The following is a 15275-nucleotide window of genomic DNA, read 5'->3' as shown; positions in this document are numbered from 1 at the left end:
TAGTTTTATGACTCGTAATCATCACTTTATAATTCGTTATAATCCTTAAATTTAAAGGGATGCATACAGATAAATCCCACAAGAGATGCTCAATTAATGTGTGAAATTGCAGAGCGTGATAGAGTGGTAAATGCTTATCTTGTGGGTGATGTTGACTTAGCTAAGTTAGCTGAAGTTATAGAGGAGTTAAGGCAGCCTGAGGTGGTACATGTTCCTCAAAAAATGGTCCCTAGAAGAAAGGTAGAAGTCAACAATAAGAGAAGTAAGACTTCTAAAAAGGAAGGACCACAAATTACCTCTAAAAAAAGCCCTCTTCTCTGTAAAACCCTAAAAGATGCCTCTACTAAAGGAAAGAGTAAAAGCCACCAACTTCATACAGCCTCATCAATTACTTCATTAAAAACAACTCACAAAACTCCTCCTCCTAAAAAAAATCCAACTGTTACTCCTGCTCCTTTAAGAACATCACCAAGGTTTACCTTGAAAACAAATGTTGATGTTGTTGATAAGGGCTCTTATGATTTTAATGACATAACCATAGCTGATGTATACACTGAATATGAGGAGTTTGATGAAGAAGAAGATGATGTTTCTGACCCTGGCTATGAGTCTGAATTAGAAGAGGGTTATGAATTTGAGGAGGATGAGGAATTTGTAGATCAGTTAAACACAAATGAGGTGGACTTTGCAGCTAAAGATTTGAATGAGCAAGGTTCACCAAATGAGGATTTGAATGAGGTTTTGGAGCAGTTAATTGAGAATGACATTGCATCTGAAGATGCCTCAAATGATGAAGAAGCAATTGAAGCAAGAAAAAAGTTGAGAGATTGGAATGCTAAGGCAATAAAAGTTGCACATGAGCTGCAAGTAGAAGCTGAATCTAGATTATTGAGTGGTCAAGCTACAGATAAGGTTGTAGTGGGTAATGATCAATGGGAGGGTTTTAACAGTGACTATGATGAAAGTGGAGATGAAATCCAAACTCCAGGAGAAAGTGAGGAAGAGTATATACCTGGACATAGGAGCAGATCTAGTATACCTACTGTGAATGAAAGAACTAATTTCACTAAACTAAAATGGTCTGTAGGGATTAGGTTTCCAAACAGAGAAATCTTTAGGGATTGTGTGGTTAGGTATGCAGTAGCTCAGGGTAGGAATCTTACATTTGATGTTAATGATAAGGGGAGAGGAAAGAGGCTTAGAGTAAGGTGTATTGCAGGTTGTCCATTTAAATTGTATGGAAGCTGGGATAACAGCTTAGCTACTTTCATTGTGAAAACTGTGGACCCTGAACACACATGCAATAGAACTATAGAGATCAATAGGCAGTTAAAGAGCACTTGGTTAGCTAAGCAATTTTTGGAGGTGTTCAAGGTAAGACCTCATTGGCCAGCAACTGACATAACTGAGACTGTCAGAAGAGCTTACAAGGTTATAATCAAGAGGTGTTATGCATAAAAAGTAAAATGCCATGCTCATAGAATGCTACATGGTTCAATGAAAGAGCATTACAGTAAACTGGGTGGTTATATTGCAGCTCTCAGTCAGGGAAATCCAAGTAGTTTCTTCACTTTGGTAACAAAACCTGCAATTAGACCTAACCCTCTTGTATTCCAGAGATTCTTTATATGTTTTGGTGGTTTGAAGCAAGGCTGGCTGTTGGGTTGTAGGAAAATATTGTGTGTTGATGCTTGTTTCTTAAAGACATTCTTGGGTGGTCAATTGATTACTACTGTTGGGAGAGATGTCAATGAACAGATGTTCCCATTGGCATGGGCTGTTGTTGAGAGGGAGAACAATGATAGTTACCAATGGTTCTTTCAAGAACTGAAAAAATGCTTGGATGAGGAAAGTGGTGAAGGCTGGACATTTATTTCTGATGAACACCAGGTAAACAACAATCCTTACCTTCTGTTTTGCATATTGTATATTGTATATTCTTTCTATGAAAAAATTACATTTTGCCATATTAATGCATTATAGAGTATATTGACCATGATGGCCAAGGAATTTCCAATGGCTGAGTACAGATATTATGCTAGACACATTTTATGCCAACTGGCACAAGTCATTTAGGGGAGATGAAATGAAAATGATGTTTTAGGGGCGTGCTAAAGCATACAATGAACCTGGCTTTGAGGATGGGCTAGCTGTTGTGAGGGAAGTTGATTCCAAAACTGCTGATGCATTCTTAGCCTGCAATCCCAAACTCTTTTGTAGAGCATTTATCTCCACTCAATCAAAAAATGATGTGATAGTCAATAACATGGCAGAGACATTCAATGCTTATATTATAAGTGCTCGTACAAAGCATCTTATATACATGCTTGGGGATATTAATAGGGTGGCTTTAATGCAAAGATTAGTCAAGAAGAAAGCAGAAATGGAGAAAAAATGTACATTGGTGTGTCCTAGGGTACAAGATAGACTTGAGAAGGAGAAAGAACTTGCAGCATTATGCACTCCTCTACCATCCAGTCCTACTGTGTACCAGGTTAAGATTGGTATTGATTCATTAACTGTTGATCTAGAGGCTAGGACATGTACTTGTAGAAAGTGGGATTTGACTGGCATCCCCTGTGGTCATGCTATTTCTGCCATATTTGACATCTATGGAAAAGCTGAAGAGTATGTTCATGATTGTTACAAAAATGAGACCTACCTTAGGATATACAGTGCATCAATTAGTCCCTGCACAAGTGAAAGACACTGGCCCAAGGTTGACCAACCCTTAAACCCCCCATCAATAAAAGTAGGTCCAGGCAGGCCTAGGAAAAATAGGAGAAAAAATCCATTTGAAGATCCCAAAAATTAGGGGAAATTGACTAAGCATGGAATGGAGATGACTTGTTCAATTTACAAGTCTACAAAGCATAACAAGAGGAAGTGCCATAATAAAGACGGTTATTTCAACTGCTCAGCCATCTAAGAGAGGAAGGGGAAGACCTGGAGCTGCTCATAACATACCATCTGCTACTGAGCAAGCTACTGAAGCTCACCACCATATGACTGCTCAACCAACAAGGATAGGAAGAAATGGCAGGGTTATCAACAGTGGCAGGGGTGGCAGAGGTTTGAGAAGTGACACAAGTGAAAGAGGTGGAAGGGGTGGCTTAGCTGGTAGAGGTGGCATGGGTGGTACAAGTCAGAGACGTGGCAGAGGTGGAAGGGTAAGATAGTTTATTGAAAAAAACAGTAGTTGATTTGGTATATTTAATGAAAATATGATGATAATTGCTATGTTTTGATGGTTTTTTGCAGGTACCACAAGGATTTGGCATCCTGTTTGATAATCACGAAAACACTTTTACCAATGTGAGTTGATTTTAAACTCAATCTGTCAATTTACAAATGTAGGATTTGACTGCTATGCTTCGATGTTTACTGAAATGTGTCCATTTTACAGCCTCCTAGGAACATGCTTTTTATTCACCAACAAGAGGCAACAAAAAGCTACCCATCAACACAAGCTTATGTGAACCAAAATGAATGAAGAAATCTAGTAATGAAGGCTGATTGTATTTTGACAGTAGATGTCATTTTGAATCTGTTTATGTAATGGCAAACTCATGAAGCCTGATTGTAATGTAACAGTAGGATGAATTGTGACAATTTGAATGCTTTTGGAAACTTAGGATGGTTCATTTTGAACCTATTTATGTAATAGTAAGATAAATTGTGACATTTTGAATGCTTTTGGAAACTTATGCAATGGAAATTTATGAAAAATAAGAAGCATTTCATTAAGAATCTAAGCTTGGAAGCCTTTTGTTACACTGTCTTTTTTATATATTAAGCATCCAACATATTGCAAAAAAAAAAACACCAAGATAAGACTAATCCTATCAGAGCACTCTTCTCCCCCATACTATGCTTTTTTACTTCAATTTTCAACTGTAACACTTCATTCTTCAATTTATCATTCTTCATCTTCATTTTCTTCAGTTCTTCTTCAAGACAGTTTTGATGAAAATGACTACCATATGATGACACCTCCTTCATCAATGCAAAAAATCCGCATTTATTATGCTACAATAATCCATGAACCAAAATCAAATTAGTTTCTTAAATCGATTTAGGGTTTACATTAAATTAGGGTTTTCAAAATCAAATTAGTTTTTAAATCAAATTACTTCACTTACTGGCCATAAGGGACACCCATAGAACATCCTCCATGCATATGCTCCCTTGCTTACAGTCCGTCGGACTGCCTTCAAATTGTGATGGCATCTCACCTCGTTTGAGCTGTTTGAAGACCATGAATTTGAGGAGGATCCACAATTCATTTGAAAAGAGTAAAATAGAAGAACGATATTGGAAATTGAAGGATTAAAGAAGAAGAAATAAAGAAGAAGAAGAAAGAAGAAGAAATAAAGAAGAATAATAAGAAGAAGTAAGGAGCCGTTGAAGAAGAAGAAGAAGATATAAGAAGAATAAAAGAGAATCTGAGCCCCACAAGTTGTTTTACCGGAAACAACAAGTGAAAAAAAGACCAAGTTTAGGCATTTACAAGTGGGTAAAGACTTGGGTTTATTGTGGGATTAAATGTAATATGGATTAATAGTGGAAGACGGCCAATAGGATGGATTATTCCCATTAATTTTTCCATAAAAATAAGCAAATTACAATAATAGCAATGACAACAATTCCCCAATCATTCTCCATTTCCAATCAATGTCTCATAACTATAAGTGTGTAGTCCTGCCAGATTACTACCGCGGCAGATAATCCACACCGCCAGTGGGGGACCGCAGCCTTGCCCACCTAAGCCCCGCTCATCGCAACGAGCAAAAACTCATGTTCCTTAATGTACACATCCCCTCTTGTGGCGGGTTCCACAAGGGGTGATTCAAGGGCGTGAAACCACTCCCGCAAGTGACTCCACTCAGCCGAGGACGCACCTCACCATCATAGTCAATCCACCACGACTCCAATTTTCCAGAATACAATTAACAACAATACTTATAATACCAATTAAATCACAACATCACATCTTAAATCAATTATGCAATCAACTGAGTAGGGAAACCCTATCTTTGCGCTATGCCATGAAAGTGCATCCAACAAACAAGCCAAACAAGACTCTGAGATGAACCCTACAAGTAGCAACACCACATCCTATTACTAGACTATTCCACACCTACTGAAAGATGATGACGAAACACAAACTCACCTTGAGACGCGGACCGATGCCGGCAACGACGATAACCCGATTCGATGACATCAAGCATGAACCATCTCCCTTCTTGGGTTAGTGTCAAGGCCATGTAAGAGTGTAAGGTGATGGGAAATAAAGGGGAGAGAGATTAGGGTTAGAAAGAAAGAAGAACCGTCGAAAATTAAATGAGGTTCACGATCTCGCGTTTTATAATAACGCGTTAACAGACGTGATACTCGCTCGAGTATAGGCATACTCGGTCGAGTAAGCCCAACTCGGTCGATTATCTACACTACTCGGCCGAGTGACCTTAACTAGGTCGAGCAACCAGTTACGTTAGTCTCCTAACCTTTCCCATATCCCTTGCTACAGGTCTCTTTTGGTCAAAAGATCAGTCAACGGGTCCTTAAACAGGACGGGTATTACAGTCATGACCTCCCTTATGACCTTGCTTGGGGGTGGTCTTACAAACCACTAACCTAACTAAAATAACCAAATTCTAATTATCATTTTCCCCCCAAAAAAAGTCCTTAATTTGAATTTAATTATAATTTACGTATCAAATATCGATTATTCAATTAAATTATCGTGCATAATTGAAGCAATCTGATAAATATTAGTATGAACTATAAATTACAATTAAAAAGAATTAAAGTTACCGTGGAATAAGAACTTTAAAAACTATTGGGTAAAACTTATTGTGTATTATGTAAGATACGTAATTTAGAAAGGAACAACTACGAAATACTTTTTTTTTAATTGTTGAATAAATAAATGGGTAAAGAATAGTTGATCTTGCTTCACACGAGTCATTTTGGTGTGAAGCAATAAAACTTCAGACGAAAAATGATCTTATGAAATAAGAATTTGTGTTTAACAAAAAAAGATAAATAATAAATAAATAAATAATTCAAACATAACATGAAAATAAACATTTGAAAAACAAGATAAATCTATATAATAACATAAAAAAGCACGTTGAGCCTCTTTTGAAATGCCATGTGTCACGTCATATGTTATTGCTACCTAGCATACCTATTTATTATACAATAATAAATCAATAAATAATAATAATTTTCTTTTGTAAAAAGAAATGAATAATAATAAATTTTCACTTAATAATACGGAATAAATGCACATAAATCTAAAAAAATCAATAGCTATTTTCCTACCCTTCAATCTTCCCAAGAAAAATATTAAAAAGTCATAAAACACTCTAAATAACTCAATAAATAATAATAATAATAATAATAATAATAATAATAATAATAATAATTTTTTTACAAAAAAACGAATAATAATAAATTTTCACTTAATAATACGGAATAAATGCACATAAATGTAAAGAACTCAAAGGCTATTTACCTACCCTTCAATCTTCCCAAGAAAAATATTAAAGAATCATAAAACACTCTAAATAACTCAATAAATAATACTCCTATTTTTTTTACAAAAAAAGAATAATAATAAATTTTCATTTAATAATACGGAATAAATGCACATAAATCTAGAGAAATCAATAGCTATTTACCTACCCTTCAATCTTCCCAAGAAAAATATTAGAGAGTCATAAAACACTCTTTCACAATTTTAATGACATCCATAACTACAATCCCTCCTATATAGTGTTATCTTTTTTATTTTTATCTTCTTTGTTTGCAAAACATAATAATAAATTTTAAGTATAAACAAGAATCAACTCAAAACACATTTTATCGTCATTCTTATCATAAAAACAAGGTAACTGTGAACTTTTTTTTATTTAAATGTTATGATTATTAAACTAATCTGTGTTTACCTGTGTTTTGATAATATTGTTTTAGATCAAAAGTTTTAATCATGGAATGCTTTAAATTGTCTTTCAAATGAGGTATTCATCAAATTTATTTCTTCCATTATTCAAGAATTGGGCTTATTTAAACATATATTTTTTGTTTTTTCAATTAAGCGAGTGTCAAAATATGGTTATATACCGGTTATAAATGACTAAGATTTGAATGACAGGGAAAATTAAAGAGAAGAGGAGAAATCATCCAAGTTGAAGAAAAAAAGAAATAATATAATTGGTTAGGTGAAGACTTTTCCTACTACTTTGAGATAAAACACTTTTATTTTTTAAGTTTTGAATCAGTTGGCACAGTAATCTTCTGTAGTGAGACAATTTGGTAAATTTGGTATGTATGTTTATGAATCAATTGGTATGATAATTCGTCTTTTGAATCATTTGGTATTTATGTATAAAGTTGTTAATGGATAAGACATTATTCTTGTGATATTGAGTTTTATTAATGTATTATTAGGGATAGGGAATAAGGTGGAAATTGTGATAATATGCGGATTTGGAAAACAATTCACATTTTCGTAAATTTCTAGCTAATTTATCTGTTAATATTTGTTATATTCTTTTGAGCTCTCATATTTGTTTATTTTCTCTATTAGTTTATCGGTCATATTTTTTTTCGTTTATTTAGATAAGATGCTTTCTTTTTAAGATTACTTTTTTAATGCATATCAAGTTCCACAAACTCCCATACGATTGAAGTATCTTGCCGATGTTACTACATTTTCTTACTTTTTCGAGGGCCGAGGTATTTGTATCATATACTTCCATTTATGAGATACCTGAAGTTGAAGTTATAAAACCTACATATCTATCATTTGATCAATTCATGGTCAAATTTTTTATTAAAACCAGGCAAAAGAATCATATACTGTAGTAAAAATATAAACCCAAAAAAGACCCTTAAAAATTCCGTGATTTTCACGGAATACAAAACTAGTTATGATTTAAAAGCTAGGTAGCACGGACACTTCTCCTAATCAGCCGTCCCGTGTCCGACACCGTGTCGGACACCGACACTCCTCGGACACACGTCGAAACGTGTCGGACACCTATAAAGCCGTGTCTAACTTTCTACATTTATTCGGGCACGCGTCCGACGCGTGTCCATGGTATTTCGGCCGTGTCCGACGCGTGTCCATGACATTTGGACATCATTTGGGGTGAATGATGTTCTTTAAGCGTGAAATGAGCTATCGAAAGAGATTGATTAAAAGATTCGTTTGGATAGTAAATGAAAATGAGTTATAATCAAGGCAAGTTTTAGTTTCACTTATTTAAATTTAATATCAAATACTTTTAAAAAAATAAAATCGAACGTTTATAATTATAAAATATATATTTTATTAAATTTAAATAACGGTAATCCCGTCCGCCCTTAATTTTAAGGGATGCAGTGTCGCGTGTCGCGTGTGTCGTGTCGTGTAAGTGTAATAAGGTAATCCCGTGTCCGTGTCCGTTTTAATGCTACCTATTTTAAAAGTGGATCCAATTCCCCAAAGAGGCAACAATATAGAAGCAACAATAAAGTGAATAAACAATCTGTGTCCCCTCCCAAAGAAAGATAGCAACTGGAAATCCGAGTGCGGAGATAAGCAGCAGAGAGGAGAGACGAAGATAACAAGGATAAACAAAAATGGACGATTATACCAGAGAAATGATGGACCTTAAAACTCTCGTTACCCGTACTCTTGAAAAGAAGGGCGTTCTCGCCAAGATCCGTGTATCTTTCTTTCCCTTTTTTTTTAATTGATTTCGCACATTTTCGCTCTTTTCGCCCTTTTCATTTCATTGATATGAGAATTGTAGATCCGTAACTCGTGTTATTTTGTACGGAATATTAGGGTTTTTTTTTTAATCCTGATAATAAAATGTTTGTATATTTTAATTTGAGAATGTTTATTTGATATGTTGTGATTAGGCTGAGCTAAGAGCTAGTGTGTTTGAAGCAATTGAGGAAGAGGATCGGGTTGTCGAAAAGGATGAAGGTTTGCCTCCAGCATTATTGGGTAGCTGCAATGATCGCGCCAAACAACTTCACGCATCTCCTTCAGGTCTCCCTTCTGGCAACCTTGTTTAGTGATTCTTTTGCATACATTTGAGTTTTGACTCCCTCATACCCCGCTATACACAGCAACTTTGGAGAAACTGGGCTAATGTTTTGGTTTGAGAGAGTTCTTCACTTTTGTTGCATTTAACGCAATATTGAAAAATTATATGGATTCTTTATGCTAAGATGGAAGTATCGGCTAGATGAGTCCTCGAACTTGTTCCCTCTATAGTCTATCTATTGTAACTAAAGACTATTCTATTAAGGTTCATACATTTTTGCACTCAGTTCTATTAGATGCGAGGATTGCAATAGTCTAGCTACTTGCTGATATAGTAGATTGCCACCCCCTTCCTTACAAACAATTTCTTTGCAATTTAAAGGATGAATCTGCCCTGTCCATGGTACATTAATGGGGTATTAAAGTTGCGTAACGGTGGTAAAGTAAAAAGTGGGCTGGCCTGGAGGTATTGCATATTTATTAGATGTGTGGAGTGCAATAACCTAGCTACTTACTGCCTTGTATCCTGGCTATTGGGACCCGTCTCAAATGTATTGCCACTTATGACTCTTATCAAGAGAAGTATTATGTTAACTTTCCTGCTTAATCAAATGCAGGGAGACTTTTGACTGCTCTAATATGTGAATACTTGGACTGGGCACAGCTAAATCATACCCTGAAAGTGTATCTTCCTGAGTGCAATTTGGTACTAGAACTATACTATTTTCGTTGTATCATATTTAAAAAGTCGGGGTGGATAGTCTAATTTATTTATTGTCCATGTTATCTTTAATCGGAATTGCAGCCAAAGGATTTCTGGAAAGCTGAGTTGAAGGAGTTCAGTAGCAAAAATGGATACGATCTCAGTCAAAATGGAGAAAGTGGTCCTGTGCTGCTAGATGTTCTTGAAGGATTCTTAAAATTTGAGGTTTGCTTTGCTTGATGCTCAACTCTTAAAATACTTTTTTATCTATTTTTTTTTTATGTCAGATTTGGGGATTGTGTTTCTTTATTTTCCCTTTTGAATTCTGTTACCAGCACATGGGTCAAAATGTCTAATGGCCATTTTGAGATCATGTGACAGTCATCAATAGGTCAAATTGCCGGAAGCTGATGATAAATTATGCTTTATCTTAACAGAATGTTGATATGTTGACCCCACAAATCTCACAGTTTTATTTTTCCCATGCCCCTGCTTAATCCTTCTGCATCTTGCAAGCGTAGGACTCAGGGTTAAAACATTAAGCAGCAATTGCTTGTGGAATATTGTAGTTTTGCATATATAGTCATAGAAAAGTACAGTAATCAGTGGGTTCTTTATTGAAGGTCTTTTTTTGAATGTTTCTTACTTTTTCTTTTCTATTTTTTCGCATTTTTGAGGGTTGTGTTCACCCATGGATGGTTCTAAAAGATGATTCATGTCAGCCGACCCCAAATCATTTTGGGATTAAGGCTCTGATGTTGTTGTTGTTGCATATGATTAAAATTCATAATTGAGTAAAGAGAAGTTCTATTTGGTATTGGGCTTGTATATACAACCTTGGTTGCTAGCTGTGGCAGGAGAATTTTTCGTTTGTGTCCTGCAAGTACTTTCATGAATAGCATGCATTAGTTGATTCTGAAGTATGAAGATATCTGTAATGTTCTTAGTAGCATTTCCTTAACTAATAACACATTGTACCTTCAGAATTTATCACAAGCAAGAGGCAGCGGATCAAATTTAGAGTCTCGCAACACTCGAAGACCGTCACCGTCTTCATCCTCTATTGCTGGGGGATTACCCCCCTTAGTGAGGTCTGAACACTAGACACTTTCCTAAATCCAATACGTATTACTTTATATCATCATTTTGTTGTCTTTTACTTTTCTTATGGTGGCATAACTTACATTCTTTCAACAGGACACTTCCAGGTTCCCAAGCAACTGGTAAGGAATAAACTGTCTTTATCACCTATCACACATTTTTTTCTCACATGAGTTGACCCCTAATGCATGTTAGAGAGGAGAGCAGGGTCATCTAGTTACCGGAAAGATGACTATAACTGGCGTTATGAGGGTGATGAATTGCCAGAGGATGTAATTCGTGCTTCCGCTGCTATGGAGAACTTACAATTGGATAGAAAAACTCGGAATCTGACATCTTCATGGAGGTTTTTTTCTTGCTTCTCTAATCTTTCCTCGTATACATGAACTGTGGAGTTATTTTCTCTCTTCAAATCGTCGAACTATCTCCTCGAGTCATTCTCCTTGACTGCATGTAAATTGGGATAAATAGGTTGATAATATCAAATGTCAGGCAAGCCATTACTTAGAGGCTTGTGGGCAAGGCTGTGCACTTGGAGTAGTTAGACCTTTTCATCCTGTCCTGATTACTTGTATTGCTGTGATAAAGAAGTGGCTTACGCCCTAGCAATCACTGAGACGCTTTGCTAAAATGCCTCTTCAACCTCGTATTGTCCATGTATGCTCTCATAAAACTGACGTGTAGAGATTTGGATAACTGAGATGCCTCGTGTAGAACATAGACCACTGACCACACCATAAATAAATGAAGCATTTTGAAGTTTTGAACATCAATGACGGGTTCTTTTCCATTTCATGTAAGTGTCACTGTCAATCATGTTATCAAAAGATATTCTTTGATTGACAGGGATAATTGATCATTCTCTATGTGAATGATTTGATGAGGAGATCATCTGGTTTTAGAAGCCATTTGTGTTTTCTGATAGATTGAGTGCTACTGCTGCTCCTAATTTTATTGAAATTGTACGGGATGTGTCGGAGTGGGATAGTAGGACACTAAGGACAGTGATAAGCAAGGTACCCACATGTTTCAGGTTTCACCAAATTTGAGGCTTTGGAAAAAGCTCAAAGCCCCAATTAATGAGGGTTTTCTGATAGTGAATAAGTAGCTTATTTGGCTGATCTTGTAATAGCCTAAAGCTCCGGATAAGGGAGGTGTTATCCAATCACAATCCCAAGCTTTTTCGCCACGAATGTTTAGTAAGTGAAAATGCAGGGATTAGCAAAGTACAAGGGTAGATTTTTGAGACAAAAATTAAAGCTTAGTGGCCTGGACAAGGAGATAAATAGCCTTCTTTTATAGCTGTTTAAAAACTACAAACGCTTGAGGTATGCAAAATTGCCAAAATAAAGTTATTAGGTTAAGGATATCAAGGGGGTGCTGCATAAGGATCTTGATATAACTTTTGGTGAAGGGCAATGTGTTTTCAGTCCATGAAGGTTCAGAGTCCCCTTGATCTTAGAATACTGTTATCGAGGGTTGCTGAAGCCTATTACGAAGGAAAAAGTGAAGCGGATCATGTTATCAGCCTGTGATAATAATGCTCCTGACTTGAATGCCTGACAAATATTCAAGCCAGATCTTTTAAGTTTGTGTTAGAAGGACTAACCTTATTTGCGAAATAAAAATGATGATCGATGTACCGCCATACTGCCCACAAACCCGATTTCGGTGGCTACTAGAGTCGCGGTTAATGCTCACACCCCATGATGTAGTAACCAAGATATAGCTCTCTATTGGCAGGTTGGTGATGTGAGAGAAGCTATTATTTGTTTTCTTTGTTGTGGCAAGATATTTAAGCAGATAAATGAGTATAAATCTACTAACTCGACCTTATTACCTATTGCGTATCATTTAGGGACGAGTGAATTTGGGACATTACATGTTGCAATACGGTAGATAAATGCCCTTTCTAATAATCTGTGTTGTTGGCCAAGTGTTCTCTCTTGCCCTCTTGGTATTGATTCAAATACCGTGGGACACCCTTAGTCTTTTAGCATCCTTGGTTCTGAAGTGAAACATGTAAGTTGATAAGATTTGTCATTTGTGACTAAAACTCGTTCTTGGGGGTCTAGGAGATAGTCGCATGCCAAGAAAGTGCAATTTAAAAGTGATTGTACCTTTAGTCGCTTGGGATTTGGTGTGGCTCCCAACAAAGCTGGCAGTCTGGGGTTTCATAAATGTATAAATTGGAAATTTGCTGTTAAAGTGCGACATGTTTGATATAGGCTTAGCGTATAGTATCTTGCTTTTAAGATTTAGTGCATATATGATTGTTATGTTCCATGACCCTATGATGCTCGGACTTGGATATGAGGATCCGACACGGGTACGGATCCGAGTGTCGGATCCTTGAAATCTCAAAAACAAGGACTCGGATACGAGGATCCAAATTTAAATCTGGACTCGGCTAATTTCTATTTTTTCTGAAAAAATTGATTATTAGTTAAAAAATATCAAAGAAAAGAAACGAAAAATAGTTTCTTCATGTTTAATATGAATGAAGACTTTATTAGAGCATTAAATTCATGTCAAGATCACTCCTGATATAGGGTGGTTGTACAAAACAGAGGGTAAGAACAAAACACACTCACACCGAAGGATCCAATTTCTCATAGAAGGATCCGACAAGGGATCCATGTCCGGATCCGTGTCCGGGTTGTGTCCACCGAATCCTTCGGGGTAAGTGAAGAGTCCGAGCATCACAGCCATGACCTAATGGTATCTTTAAATGCTTGATAGAAGACATACCCTTTGTTTGGATGTACGGATTTGAATGGGCCTCGGGGGATGTTATACTTTGGTGGGTCTTTGATTGACAAGCTCATAATTTGTTGTTTAGATTGTGGAGTGTGCTCGGGGGCGCAAAGGTCACCCTAAATTGCATACTCCCTCCTATTCATTTTAACTCTCCCCCTTTCTTTTTTCATCTATTCATATAACTCTCCTTATTTTCTTATTTAGTAAAGTTTTATACTTATTTTAATCGCCTTACCCCACAATACTCATACTTTATCTTATTTTAATCACCTTACCCCACAACAATACTTATTTTAACCATCTTACCCACAATAATACCTTCCCTCTCTCCAATTACCTTACACCACCACAATACTTTACAATAAAATAACTCTCCCCTTAATTTACGTGCCCTTTTGAAAGGGGAGAGTTAAAATGAATAGGAGGGAGTATAACTGATGGTGTTAAAAACAGTATTTCTGTATTAAAATGACTAGAATCGAATTATTTCATTAACTCTCCCTGTAAACTTATAAATGTGCTTTTAGAACTCTCATTCCCTGTATCTCGAACATGCAGGCACGGTGGTGATGGAAATGCCGATGATGATGGTGGAGTAGATCACATATGACCACCATGTAGTCATGTACCACCTTTCGATGTACTACGTAGTTGTTTATTTGTAACTTTGAGCTCCATCACTGAGTGTCTTGGTGATTGATTAGTCACCCAGTTAGTTCATTCTGACTACCATTTTTCTTTTGATTGTGATCTAATTTGTTATGGTATTTCTTCCCTAATAGCCCTTGAAGTTGAATTGTACTGTACCTCTTTTCCGACCCCCTATTCTCTTGGTTTCAAATGTAAGTTCTAATTAGCTTTTCGAGTAAATGATTGAGCTTATTTAATTGCATGGTTTTGCGATGACACTGACGTAGGTGTCTTGTAGCCAACCTTGGTATAACACACCAAATTAAGCATGCTTCTCATCTTTGAAAACTCGTGCAAAACCAACTTAGCAAGTCTGCGTGTATTTTGGTTGTTTCCTTTTGTGGGTAGCAGGAATGTATTATGTGCAATTTTTTAAGCAATTCGATGGGAACCCATCTTTTTGTACGAGACATTCTAAATATAGCTTGCTTTTTTTTTGACAACGATGAACTAGCATAAATAAAATAAAACCAGATTACAAAGTATTCAACTAAGTAGTAACTAGCTAATATACAAACTGAGGGGCATCAGATGCCCCATACCTACTTGATATCTAACGAACCAAGTTACACTCAATGATGGTCCAAACAGAAGATGAAAGTCGACACTTTTGTTCCTCTTGACCACTGGCATCATCTTCGTTAGGGATGTCATTGGGGCGGGCATCCTTTCTTTTGTTCCTCTTGGCCACTGGCATCATCTTCGTTAGGGATGTCATTGAGGCGGCCGGTGATGGATATAGGCTCCCCGTACCCTTATCCACCAAGAAAAACTCGTACCCATCCCCGCCCCCCACCCGTGGCGGGTATAAGTTTCCAAAACCATCTCTGCCCCAACGGGTGGAGATATTAAACTGTACCTGCCACGACGAACCCATTAACTCGCTTACCATAATTTATTCGATAATTTTTTTCGCAAAAGTTAGTTTAATCACTATTAATTTTCATTTTTTTTTTAATTTATCTTTATAAT

General features: G+C 36.4%; 2 protein-coding genes across 3 annotated transcripts; both read left to right on the top strand.

The window, feature by feature from the left end:
* Positions 1-1482: 1482 nt before the first annotated feature.
* On the top strand, positions 1483-3493 carry LOC141614141 (uncharacterized). The gene is made up of 5 exons (XM_074432898.1): positions 1483-1890; positions 2105-2719; positions 2922-3170; positions 3262-3315; positions 3407-3493. Exons 1-5 carry the CDS (start codon positions 1483-1485, stop codon positions 3491-3493), a joined length of 1413 nt encoding a protein of 470 aa, XP_074288999.1.
* Positions 3494-8458: 4965 nt separating this feature from the next.
* On the top strand, positions 8459-14500 carry LOC141611964 (protein TONNEAU 1b-like). 2 transcript variants are annotated; one of them, XM_074430631.1, is made up of 8 exons: positions 8459-8721; positions 8920-9052; positions 9667-9755; positions 9855-9977; positions 10737-10843; positions 10950-10975; positions 11061-11199; positions 14172-14500. In XM_074430631.1, exons 1-8 carry the CDS (start codon positions 8635-8637, stop codon positions 14221-14223), a joined length of 756 nt encoding a protein of 251 aa, XP_074286732.1. In that variant the 5' UTR covers positions 8459-8634; the 3' UTR covers positions 14224-14500. The 2 variants fall into 2 exon arrangements, with proteins under 2 accessions (XP_074286732.1, XP_074286731.1); XM_074430630.1 differs by having other exon boundaries at positions 11049-11199.
* Positions 14501-15275: the final 775 nt, after the last annotated feature.

This window comes from Silene latifolia, chromosome 11 (assembly GCF_048544455.1).
Source record: "Silene latifolia isolate original U9 population chromosome 11, ASM4854445v1, whole genome shotgun sequence".
Taxonomy (NCBI): Eukaryota; Viridiplantae; Streptophyta; class Magnoliopsida; order Caryophyllales; family Caryophyllaceae; genus Silene; species Silene latifolia.
The sequence above is the reverse complement of the archived record's forward strand: the minus strand, read 5'-3'. Positions and strand labels throughout refer to the sequence as shown.

What these genes read in the sequence shown, in the direction of transcription:
- LOC141614141 (XM_074432898.1), top strand. Translation starts at nt 1,483, where the DNA reads ATGCTACATGGTTCAATGAAAGAGCATTACAGTAAACTGGGTGGTTAT. An exon ending in TTATTTCTGATGAACACCAG is followed by an intron (nt 1,891 to 2,104) that starts GTAAACAACAAT and finishes ATGATGTTTTAG; the next exon opens with GGGCGTGCTAAAGCATACAA. An exon ending in ACGAAAACACTTTTACCAAT is followed by an intron (nt 3,316 to 3,406) that starts GTGAGTTGATTT and finishes TCCATTTTACAG; the next exon opens with CCTCCTAGGAACATGCTTTT.
- LOC141611964 (XM_074430630.1), top strand. Translation starts at nt 8,635, where the DNA reads ATGGACGATTATACCAGAGAAATGATGGACCTTAAAACTCTCGTTACC. An exon ending in GCGTTCTCGCCAAGATCCGT is followed by an intron (nt 8,722 to 8,919) that starts GTATCTTTCTTT and finishes TGTTGTGATTAG; the next exon opens with GCTGAGCTAAGAGCTAGTGT. An exon ending in ACTTCACGCATCTCCTTCAG is followed by an intron (nt 9,053 to 9,666) that starts GTCTCCCTTCTG and finishes AATCAAATGCAG; the next exon opens with GGAGACTTTTGACTGCTCTA.